General features: G+C 38.5%; 1 protein-coding gene across 2 annotated transcripts in view; it reads left to right on the forward strand.

The window, feature by feature from the left end:
- Window positions 1-12,754, forward strand: part of MYLK4 (myosin light chain kinase family member 4) — a 75,702-nt gene that overhangs the window by 43,821 nt on the left and 19,127 nt on the right. The window contains exon 1 of one of the 2 annotated variants that reach the window (XM_088535670.1): window positions 6,608-7,267. The exons of the other annotated variant lie outside the window; for it this stretch is intronic. Coding sequence (XP_088391796.1) covers window positions 6,608-7,267 — 660 coding nt within the window. Of the gene's footprint in view, window positions 1-6,607; window positions 7,268-12,754 lie in introns of those variants that run through there. 2 annotated transcript variants of the gene reach the window in all.

Below are 12,754 nucleotides of genomic sequence, written 5' to 3' on the forward strand. Positions count from 1 at the left end.
CAAAGATGTGATTTATATGTAAAAAGCAAATGATGATTTAAAGATAAAATTATTATTAGAAGTCTCTGCTAAGTCCTATGGCCACTTCAGCGAAAAAAGAAATGCATCTCTCATGGTCAGAGGTTCTGAAAAAGATACAGCATTAGAATGATAAATTTCTATTAGAATTTGTTATTTATGAGGATAATCTAATAAAACTTAAGTAATTTAATATAAATCAGTAGATAATCGCATTATTTGAGCTACTGAAATATTTACAGTTACTATATGCTCCTAAATTGATTTTTTTCTTGTTATCTGTCCTTAGATCTTGTTTTTGGATTGGAGAATTTTTTTTTAATAGAAGAGGAAGTCAATATGTTCAAAGGATAGACAAATCTTACCTTGTTACGTAGGACACAGCATAACATGTTAAGCTGCACCATTTTCACAGAGGAGTTTATTATACATTTTCCCCACATTTTGTGTGCTTTCACCTCCTTTTCATGTAAGGCTTTTTTTCAGAAAAATAGTCATTAAAAATCGCCTTTTTCTGATCACTTCTAGAAAATAGTAATACATTTATAAATACATAATGTAGAGAGAGGATCTGGAAAGAGATGCAGTAATAAACTTCACATATATAAAAGGCATCTGCAAAGGAGACAAGAATAAACTGTCCTTTTTGTTGTCTGTGGATAGAACAAGAAGAAATCAACTTCAGTTGTATCAAGGGAATTTGAGATTAGGTTTTAGGTAAACTTTCCAGCAGAGAAAATTGTCAGTATTATAATAGATTGCTTAGGGAGTCTATGGAAATTCCAGCAATGGAAGTTTTTAAGAATAGTCTTAGTGTCTGAGTCAAGTTTGCATGCAAGTTCAAGAACTTTATTTGCTACACATTGACTTTTAGCTGCAAAGAAGTCTGTGGACGTTTATTCAGAGCTTCCCACTGTTTTAGTAATAAATGTGTGAGACAGATCAATATCTATGTAATTCAAAATACATCATTATCCACCCTTACCTGGATTTTAGATAATTTCATATAATACCTCTCTTGAGTGATAAAGGGAGGTTGTTTCCTCATGTCTTTTTTCTGAAGGTGGAGGTCACAGTGGCCTGGCGTAATTTAACACTTGTAAGTCAGAGCTAATTGTACACACTTTTTTTTTTTTTTTCCCTAATATATACTCAGTCCAAACCTGATCCTTGCCAGGACGTAGGTGCAGAAATGTCAGAAGGTCCCGTACGACTGAGCGATGGCTGGAATGTGGAGTGTGTGCCATACACGTGCTGCGGTGCTCATGTGTAGCAAGTGTTCCCTTTTCATTTCTGGGAGAAGAAAGGTGGAAAAACACCCACAGTCTCCATAAGAGTAAAATATCAAATCAGGCATGTGAATTTTGGAGATAATTCCTCTAGAACTGTTTGAGGTTGACTAACATGGCATTGCAGTCTCTTCCTGATAAAGTTCAGTGATAGCATTCCTCCACGAAGGACAGCGTATCCCAGTACATGGCTTAGAGCCCAAGAAAACTGGAATTAGACTCTACAACTCAAACATTTCCACTCGCACTCTTGTTTATAATGCTTGATTCCAGCAACCATAAATTTACGAGGTGCTCTGTCTGGGCCTTTAGTGGGTAGGAAATATAAAATATTGATCTGAACTAAACTGAACTGAAAAGACTCTAGCAAACCAAAATTGAGGGGCAGCGGGTGGGAGGAAGAAGAAGGGGAGGAGAAGGGGAAACCTGCTTTTAGTGTGGGTGCAGTAGAAGGAGAAAATAAAGGGCAAAATGGTTAACATCTTAGCAGTATGGCCAAAGGACCAAGAAAACTTGAAAAACTAAAAGTGAACAACCTTTCCAAGCAGATAGCTGTTTGCAGGCTTGCTGTGTATGGATCAATTGTCACATGAGAAATAGAGAAAGCAAATATTAGAGCTTTTTACTGATCTTAGATTATTTGGATATTTTTGTCTTGACAGGATTTTTTAATGATGTGTGGCCATAATAAGTACGAGACTGACATGCAAATGTCATGGAAAACAAAGTTCTTTTGACTTGCATGGCTTGTTAAAGTGTGGTCAGATATTAGCCATTCAGAAACAGACTGCTACCAGAGCTGGGCTGGCAAACTGACGTATCTGTGATAATTCCTAGAGCCAGCCAGCTGCTCATATTCAGGTGTGCAAAGAAAATAACATTGGTGGCAGTTTGAGTTCAAGAGAGAAAGAATAAAGAAGGATTTCTACTTCTCTAATCTGTCCTTTGTCCTTTAATCCCTTTATCTATACCCATCCATCTAATGTCAGGATTTGAAGATGATATTTGTTTGCTCACAAATGTAACATGAATTCTAAATACGGAGTTTTATTGCATCCCTAACAAACTCATTGTATTGTTCCCAGAAACTTCACAGATAAAAATGTAAAAACTATGATAGCAATCTATCTGTTGCTCCTGAAATTTATTCATTCTGTTTCTTCCAACTATAGATAACACCTGTCTACTCTGAAAATTACATATGCATCTTTAACATATGCATCTGTTTCAACTCAATTAAAAAAATAAAAAAGAAATGCAGGGTTATCCTGAGGTAATTTTCTTATATTAAGCTAATTAAAAGAATTTAGCATCAATTTAGCATCAAGCAAGAAGAAATAAAAATCTTTTAGCGTTTTATTAAATATATATATTTATTTCACAGTTGATTAGTACTATATTATATTAGTCTTTGGACTGAAATCATCCCTACATGATGTGCTGGCTCAGTGTTACTATTCTGAAGTATAATATTGAGCATATGGGAAATCGTGTCGTGTTCAAAACCTGTTGTTTTTTTTTTTTACAGTAATTTAGTTGAGTGTTTCTTTGCTTTCATAAAGAGTAACCATGACTGCAGTTCATATCCTTAATCTCTTATTAGTGATTTTGGAGCAGAGCTAACCTAACAATTGACTGGGCTACTGCCAAATAGAGGAGAGAGTTGAGGAGAGAAGGTGAAAATGAGGAAAATATCACCTGGTCCATTTGGTGACTTTTTTTCCCTCAAAAGACAAAATTCAGGAGTTTCAAAAGTCATAGTCACTCAAGGTGCTTTGATTCCTGAAATTTGATGTATGAAGTAGCAAGAAAGTAACAGTTCTTCTCTGTAGGCATCAGGCAGCAGCTATTGCGATTCCGCATCCATTCTTGCTCTCAGGAAGACGGTGTCACTCCCTGCTGTGGATTGCAGGGCAGATTCATGTTCTTTTGCTAAGGATGATTATACAACAACACGATTAAAATTTGATAGGAGTGAAAGTGATTAATGAAGTAGCCTATGGATACTTGCAGAATGCAAGAATAAATGAAGAAAACTGCTGTAATAGAATCAGGCGTCACCGAAAGCTATCAGATTAAAATAATAAAAACATTATACAGGCCTTGTGAGTTAGTGATATATATAGTTACTGAGAGAGTATTTCAGTTATTAGGGGATAGTGAATCCACACATTTGGCTATTAAAAATATATCTACTGATTAACATATAATATTAATAACTTCATCATCTAGCTGTGATAATAATCCCACAAAGAAATAAAAACCAGAAAACTGTTTTATTACAGAAGACTTCAACTTAAGTAATTGATCTTCACCGAACTCCTGAAAGATATTCGAATATGTATAATTATTTCTAGTTTACAGAGCAAGCAGCAGGGACTATAAATTCTCAGACCTGAAGAAGTTACTAGCAAGAGTTTTCCAAGACCAAAAAAAAACCTGAGGTCAGATTTCTTTTATTTGTTCCTCTTTTCTAAATCCTAGAGAGCAGTTCTCTCTTGTAATTCACTTCAGACTTACTCAGACTCTTCACGCTACTAATGTAATCTGATAAATTTTTAATAAAGCACTCAAATAGTTTGCTTTCTACATTTAAAAAGCATCTGACTTTTATGTATGTGATGGCACAATGTTAAATCAGTAACACCTCACAGAAGATACTTGATAATAGGATCTTGCCTCACAGAGCTTAACATTTTTATTAGTGTTTATAGTTTTGGTTTGAGGTATTTCATGTAACATTTCCCTGAGCAACTGTTAGGAGAGCTTTAAACGTTTAACATGTGTGGCTGTGCACAGTAATAAAACACATGATTTTACCATTACTATCTGTATGTCATTTTTTTTAGTCATTTCTTTACTTTCACAAAATAATTTTCATTTTGGAGAAGAACCTTGTGGCTGACGGGCTTTCTAAGAAATCCACCAGAACAGAAGCCCTACCTGGATGGGTGTCGATGTGGAAAAAACGTTTAATGGTTTTTTTTTTTTTTTTTTTTTTTTTTTTGTACAGGGATAGCGGGTCCAGGGTGGGGGACAGAGGGGAAGCCCCCAGTGAACTTCTACATGGATGTTTCCTCCAACACAAATGGTTCTTCAAATCTGACCATTTTGCAGACAGAACTTTGTGTACAACAGGGGCTTCTGCAGATGTCAGGAGCCCCTGTTGTACACAAACTGTCAGGAGAGTTGAGTTTATGTGTCTAACAGAGATGAACAGAAGAATGCTAAGGGGTTTAAACTTAGTGCTCTCTGTTGAAACTTCCATGATGTTCTTTGCATCAACATAGCTGTCTTTTTTTTTAGCTGCTATCCCGTATATTACTCTTTCCATAAAAGACAGATCACTTAACTCTGTCTTTTCTTTTCTGCACCATTTGCTAACTTTAAAATCATTTAACCTTCCTGGCCTCTTCAGAGAATATGCTATACACAATAACACATGCTTTTTACCTCTTGGTAATGTCTCTTATGTAATGAAGATATCTCAATCCACATTTTAGGGCCATGCATGGACACAGTTCACCTTTCACTCAGGGACAGGCTGACAGGCTGCCTTCAGAAGGTGACAAATGTACCTAGAAACTTTTTTCTTTTATTAACCTATGGCAACCCAAGTACAAGTGCCAGCTCCTGAATTAGCTTATCAACACAGACATGGTGATTCATAAATGACTGTGCGAGAATGTCTTTAGAAACTTTTAAAACTTCATTTGTGATTGACTGTAAAGATTTTTTGACCATAAAAACAGAGAGAAGACTTTTCAGATTTTTATTCAGCTAGCAAAGTTTTTTTTGAAAGGAAATTTAGTGCGTTACCTACTCAAAACTTGCTGCGTGCTTTGCCTAAATATCCCTCAGGTTCCCTGTTTAAAGGACAAAGAATCTGAGGTGGACAGAGGAAATTATTCCCTGGGATCACAAAAGAAGCTCTTGATCCTTCAAATAGGGCAAATGTTCTGTCCATTTTCCAACTAGTTCGCTGTCTTTACATGTTGATTTCTGTAAGAAATAGAGCACAAGTGAAGACTGAACAACATGTGGTCAATCTATAGCAGACATTTGTCCAAAGTGGCCTTTTCTTTGCATTTAAAAGGCAGTTTGCTTTCAACAAGGTGACTCATGCTGGCATGCTTTTGCTTATGCAGAATATAGTTGACTTGAGATGAGAAAGAGTTCAAGTTTGGGGGGTTTTATTACTATTGTTATGTTTTTATTCTTCTAACCATCATGCAAAATTAACGGCAGTTCTGACCTACACCGAAGGAGAGTCCCATTCTCAGTCATGACAATTCTTGTTAGTCCAGTGTTGTATTTCTGAAAAATGAAAGCCTTTTGCAAAGCAGAAAACAAAAATAAATAAAAAGAAGAAGAGCACGCAAACTGTTAGACTCATAACTACTAACTGTTGGTTTTCAAGAAGTTTCCTGACAGGTGAAACAAAGCAGAGAACTGAGTTTCTCTATCAAACTTTATATATTGGAATTTGTATGACAAGACTGTGGCAAAATGTATGACCATCTTCATTTGTGGAAAACTAGTCCACTCAATAAATGCAGAAGAAAAATTAAGATGCTGGCTGTGAATTAAATTTCTGTGTATCTGAATTGCTTGTGTATATAAAACACTAGAAATGTTGTAGTCAAAATACAGAGTAGAGGGGGTAGCTCTAACTCTTTTTCAGTATCTGCATTCCAGTGTCTCCTTCTTTCACTTTCTGTAATACTTTTCTCGTTTATCAACTCTGTCAATGTTCTTCCTGGTAGGAGAGACTTTTCAAGCAGTAGATGTTTTCATGTGAAAAATTTACCTTAGGATGTACTAATTTCAAGCAGCCACAGTTAGGGTCCCTGTAAGAGTCCTTATTCTCTTCGGAACAGGAATCACATTACATGCTAGGCTTTTGAAAAGCAACAACGCTACTGCCAAAGTGTCTCTGCCCGTAGATACTTCTCACATATCGCGTAGCCTTTTCGCTGTCAAATTCCATTGGAGTGCAAATAGTTCTGTCCCTGCTAGGCTGATGTCATTGAGCCGAGTGCATTTAGGATGTTCATCTCTGTATTCCCTTCATTTGGAAACAGATATATAAAAAAAGAATCCAAGGTGTTATTCTTCCTAAATATGCCTTTTTCCTCCGTTTGAGACAAATATATTAGAGCAGTTTTTATTTTACTTAAGCTGGAGTTACCAAACTAGGCTGTATGCCTGAGCAGACTGGATGGGAAACCTTTGCAACTGATATTGTCCTCAAGCAGCTGATCATCAGAGCATTTCCTCCCCATACCTATACCAGCAAAATGATGACATCCAGCAGGCAGAACTATTCTACACCGATGGTCAACAACTTGGCCAAAAAAGTAGATCGAAATGCTTTACAAAGCCACGGGCCATGGGATAATGAAGTGGAATCCCCCCAAATTCTTCATGTTGCAAGCAATAATGCCAGCACATCTGAAAGTTTTAACATCATGGATATGAAGTTTGCCTCCCTTGAACAGAAATTAGATAAGGTGTTGACTCTGCAAGACAACGTTCTTAAGAAGCTCAACAGTGTTTCTCAAAAAATCTGTTGCGTTGAACAAGACGTTGAGATTGTAAAGGCGGAAGCTGCTGAATCTGGATCCAAGATGGAACGACCTAAAAATCTGAGAAGTGATGAAATGAAGAGACTTTGCCTTAAAATGAAAAAATTCCTTTCTGCTATGAACAGGAATGCAGAGCGGCAAGTTAAAAGACTAGACAGACTGGAAGAAAATGTTACTGGATTGCAGAAGCTTGTAGGACCTTTGGTTGAGAAGGTTAAAACATTAGTAATTCATCATTTAAGTGTAAAACACCATGCTCAAAAACGTAAGTTTTGCAAAGCAGGTGATTATACAAAGGGAGCTGAACATCTTTTTAGGATGCAGATACTCCCGGACCCAGCAGATGATGCCCTGCTCCAGAAGAGTGAAAAGGTGAGCCTACATGTGCTTTTCCTCTAGTGCAGCACTCATGTTTATACAGTGTGCTCCAGATTTCAGTGAAACTGATAAAAAGCCTTCTAAAAAGTATATTGAACTTTAGATCATACCATAAATATGTGTCTGTGTCTGTGCTTTATTTCAAAGAACAAGTTTGCTGTTCTGTCTGGTATTTCTGCTGACATTGGTGAGGAGAAAGGGCTTCTAAACTGGGATTCTAGGTAGGATTACTGTAGCTAGAGCTGTGGTTTGTGTAAACTTCCTTGGGGAGAAAAAAATGCTCATGTCACTGTAACTGGAGTTTCATTATGCTCTTTGTAGGAAAGATTAAAAGACCACAAAAATCTCCTGAAAGGCTCCATTGATTATAATAGGCTCTTGTAAGATAGTTCAGCTATTGTGTGTTTGGCAAATAAGACCAGTAGCATTAGAAGACTTTTTTTTTTTTTTCTGACAAAGTATTTTGATGTTTAATTAACCTAAAATGAACCAAAAGGATGTATTTCACCTTATTTCTGCTTTGTTTTACATTTTTGTTTAAGGCACCAATAGGCTTCACAGTTCGCTATTTTTGGCAAGTAATTTTTGAGTATGTTGTTATTAAGATTTTGAAAAGAAAAGCATTGTGTGATGGTATAAATAGGACATTCCTTGAAAAAATATGTGCCCAATATCACTAGAATGTTCAGATCAGCTAATCAGATGCTTTTAGCTTGGTTATTCTTCATCAGCCCCACTTCTCACTAAGACAAAAGGTCTTAGAGCCAGCACAGGAAACTTAGAAGTTGTCTGTCCAATGAATATCAGCAGAGAACTGTCTTGTAAAGTTCTCTCAGAGGAACTGTCTGACCTGCCACTACATAAGGATATAAAATGCTGCAGCCTTTTTCCAGAGTATCAGTAATTGAGTAGAAAATTGCTGCTTTGACAATAGATAGAAACAACAAAAGTGATTTTTACAGGTCCTTTTTGAAAATCAGGTTGGACTGGTCTCAGTAAACGAATTTAATAAAAGAGAAGTTTCATTCTTTTGTACCTTTATCTTGATGGAAAAACATTAATTATTTTGAATGTTCAAGTTTGGATCTTCTTTTTACTTTTTAAAACATCAATGTAAACCTTTGTTGTAAAAGCCCAGTATCTAGTGAGGTGCATAGGTAATGCTTTGATCACTGTAGTTGAGAGCTGTGCCCGTATCAGTGAAATCGCAAATTCATTTAAGCTATTTATAAATATGAATTGAGTTGGGCCTGGGATGTTGATGGATTGGTAGCTTGTAGAGGCTGTGGAATCTCCGTAGCAGAAATATACAGTAAGAGAAAGAAGGAAACTGTAATGGATTCAGTGATTATTTTGTGGGAGCCCAGTGTGTGTAGCAGAGGGCACAGAAAACGGGGGGCAGCAGGAGAACAGGGACATGTTCTTGGCAAACTGGAGGTCACCAGTGCAACTCAAAGGTCACAGATGGCCAGGGAACAGTTAATGAAGAGCCAGGAACTGGAGGGCGAAGGGCTCAGATTTGGTAAAAACAAAGAAATTGCTACATAAGACCCAAAGAGAAGAGTTGCAAGTGGACTCTCTTTATTTCAACAGCAGCTCCATTTGTAATCCCCTCACTAACTAATTTTTATTTGGGCAGACTTTCAGTGATGTTGAGTGGAATTAGTAGGAATTAGTCTAGCGTGAGGGCATAGTAGAAGCAGCACAAGCATGCCTGGAACCACAGTGGTGATATTATTACATTGTTAATATTTTGTTTGTTTTATTAGATAACATACATATGTTAACTTGTCATTGCCTTCTTCCTTGCGTGTTTGATTTATTGTAAAAGGGCCATCATAAAATTGTCAAGCTATCCTGTGAACAGCAGCTGGCTTTAGTAAACACTTAGTCTTCCTGGCTTTAAGTAAAAACAGACTTGAATTCAGCTCTGCAATAAGAATAATGGAGCAGGGTCTGATATCCTCAGCAGAAACTGCTGAGCCTGGTTTCAGTTTAGTAGAAACCAGCATTTATCAGTGCTGAGGGCAGACAGACTCTCCTCTGCCTGGAGGGATAGAAATAGCATCTCTGAGCAAATTAGCAACAAGACTAGTCCAGGAGACTCTCTGGGGTTGGTTGCTTGTGGCCTTGCATGGTACATATTCAAAATGGATTTACAAATGAGGATTCATATGGTTTGGGCAAAAGCAAAAAAAAACAAGGGAAAGGAGAAATAGGGGGTTAGATTTCTTCTCATCTGTGCTGATACCCTTGATACCTGTGGCATAGCGATGAACAAACTCAGCAGGCTATATGCAGTAAACCCTTGCTTCTGTTAACAAAACCCTTAGCACTGCATCAAGTTCCCACTTCAAGATACTTTGAACTGTACTAACCTTGGAAAAGTGCTGGCCTCCAGTCAGCATGGCCAACATCTCTTTTGTTCCCGGTAGACTCAGCATTGCAATACTGAGCAAGCTGCAATCACTTCAGACGTATGTTGTCCTGTTGTGTCTTACGGCAAAGAGGGAGGCAATCCATTCACGGTGACTAATGCTGAAGGATGCCGGGCCCTGCTGGAGGTGTGCAGGTGTTTTGGATGAGCACACCTTCATTTTCCACGCTCCTCTAGCTGCCAGCAATTGGCACCTCTTGGGCCTGATGGCAGAGCTGTCTAATAAATATCTCTCCGTCCACTGACTAGTTCTGCAAAATAATCTAATTACGCTTAGTTACTAGTAGGCAGTGGAATGGGTGGCTGTGGGTACATCAGGACAGGGCAGTGCACCGTGTTTGCGTATTGCTTAGTCACCTTAGAGAGGTGCTTTTTGCTTTATTCATTGTAGGATTGTTTTTGCAGTTTTTAACTGGCTTTACAGAACCAGACTAAGTAGGGAGCAGTTGAAAAGGCAGAACAAAGGGGATATTCACCTCTGTCAGGAGGCAGGAGGGGATATGGGAGACAGGTAAAGAGGTGGTGATAAGCAGCTGGGGTATGTAACGTTTCTTCCAGTTTCAGCAGCAGCTGGAACAGTTTCCAGATCACAGACTCCAAAGGGACTTCATGAGCTCTGCAAAATATAGGGATCACTCTCTTCTGAAGCAAAATTTCTGCTTTCCTGCCTTTTACTGCCATCCTGAAATACTTCCACTGCCCTGTACAGGAGATTACTTTATTTCTGCTTTGGGTTAGAGTTACAATATTATGGAGCCTGTGGACACCTCATGCTTTGTCAGTCCTGCCAAATGTCTCCCAGCCATTTTCCACCAAGTACTGCATGACCTTATCACCACATGGCTGAGAAGAGTAGCATTCATTACTTATCATTGTAAGTCATTTTCTTACTATTGCCACCCAGGGAAATCAGCAGTTCCCTTGTAAGAGTCTTGAGGTTTTCCTCAAATTCACCTATTTAAGTAGTCTGTGATAATCCTGCTGTGAAATGACTCTGCATAACTCAATTTTCAGTTTTATTCTTTCCACTTATAAAGGGGCTGAAATAATCCTTCATTTATTTCCTCCGAATTAAACAGTTTAGATACTCTATACTATTAAACCGCAAATACTCACCTGGAGGGCAAGAAAGCCCTTGTTGGTGCTATCATAAAGTGTTACTGGACTTTCTGCATTTGCCTGCAGGTTGCTGTAACTTCAGTCTCTTGCCATTTCTACGGGCTGTGTCATACCACTAATAACTATTAGCAGTTTGAGGCTATTTCCCACACTAAAAGCGCCCCAGCAGCCAGAGTTGGTCTTTCTGTTTGAACCCTTCATCCCTCTTGTGCAGGTATTGCAGTGCAATTCTAATTCACAGGTTGCTTTAGTAGTGGTCTGCAATGAAACTGCTGTTTGCCATGTATAAGATATTTACCCTAAGTCTATAAACATTTTTGATTCCTTCATTTTGCATACAAGTAGTAATTGGTCCCTAATGCATTGTTTAAATGTTCTGCATTGTTTAAATGTTCTCCAGATTGGCATTACTCTGTTAACTTCACAGTTCAGCCAGATAAGCTGTATTTGATTTATTTTCTTTTTTATCCTTTCTACAGCACTTTCTGCAACTCTGTGTTTTCAGGAGTACATTCTTTATGTAGAAACTTAGCAAATGTGTTGCCTGCTGCTTGGGCAATTTAACTAGTCATCTACTTTAGCTCTTCAGCTTCCATTATCCTTGGTAATGCCTTTTTTTTTTTTTTTTTCTTCTCAAGACTGATACCTATTTATGTTCTCTGTTGAGGTATTCTGTTTTTGTGACTGAGTTATAAAATATTAGAATTATAATTCTCTCTGTCTCTGAAAGTATTTTTTTCTCCAAATAACAAGACATTTTTGTCTTGTTTTGCCCTTACTGACAGCCATAGGAGAGGTGTTACTGCAGCTTCAAATTCTGAATGCTGTTTAATTTCACTTAGCCCCCAAGCTTGCTCTCTTTTCTACTGTGTTCCCTGGGTAGGATCCTGCTCTGTGCTCCACTGTGGTGGCTTTGCTCTCTCTGCAGCACTGAGGGGCATGTGGAACTAAAGCAGGACAACTGACTTCCAAATAGCTGCATGCTGTTCTCAAACTGCTTACAGGCGTAGCTCTAATGCCTGTGTGTTGCACCCACCATTTTAGGAATCCATTCCAATTACTTTGCAAAACTAATGAGAACTGCTGAGACAGTGTAGGGACAGGCAAGGGCGAGAGAAGACAAGTCAGGTCAGCAGAGAGAGCAGTCCAATACACAGAGAAGGTTCCTGGAAGATATGAGATAGTGGTAGGAGTTACTCGCTCAAGCAAGAGACCTTTGCCCATTCCAGTGATCAAAAATCTACCTTTTGTCATTAGATTTTCTAGGCAGTTAGTCAACTTTTAGTTGATGACTCTTCCCAGCCCGCATCAGGAGTCAGATACATCCACCAGCAGTAAGGATGCCATGCCTGAATGCCTCCTTCAGTATGAGAGTGCCATTGCGATTAAAGGCTGGGTCTCAACTGTGCTGGCTTCTGGTGACAAGAGCATCTGCTCTGGAATGAAGTTAATTTGGCGTCCTCCTGGCAGCCCCCTGGGTTTTGCGCACCCGCGCACAGTGGTGAACAGCAATGATGACTTGCTGGGCAGCAGCCCCAGCAGAGCCTGGGGTGAGTCCAAGCACATTCCGCTCAGTGTGTGCTGCATTTATGGGGAGATGCCACAGGAAAAAGTATGTATATAATGGGGAAGTACAGAAATCCCAGATCTTATTTCCTCCCCGCCCCGCCACCTCCCAGCCTCTGCTTGTTAAATGGAGATCTGTGTTTTTGATATCCAATTAAAATCAGTCATCAGAGCTGTACAGAATGGTTTTCGAAGTTTATAGTGCTTTGCGTTTCTCTCAACAATGTTATTTCCCCAAAGTAGCTTGTGAAGGGCAGTTCAGGAAGTCTGAACACATTTGCTCTGCATATCATTACATATTTAGCTCAAATAAGTTAGAAAAAATATTATTCTCTAACAGTGAGGCTATTTAATTGGTA

This window comes from Tinamus guttatus, unplaced genomic scaffold (assembly GCF_059628265.1).
Source record: "Tinamus guttatus ecotype Peru unplaced genomic scaffold, ASM5962826v1 Tinamus_guttatus_pri_ptg000639l, whole genome shotgun sequence".
Lineage (NCBI taxonomy): Eukaryota > Metazoa > Chordata > Aves > Tinamiformes > Tinamidae > Tinamus > Tinamus guttatus.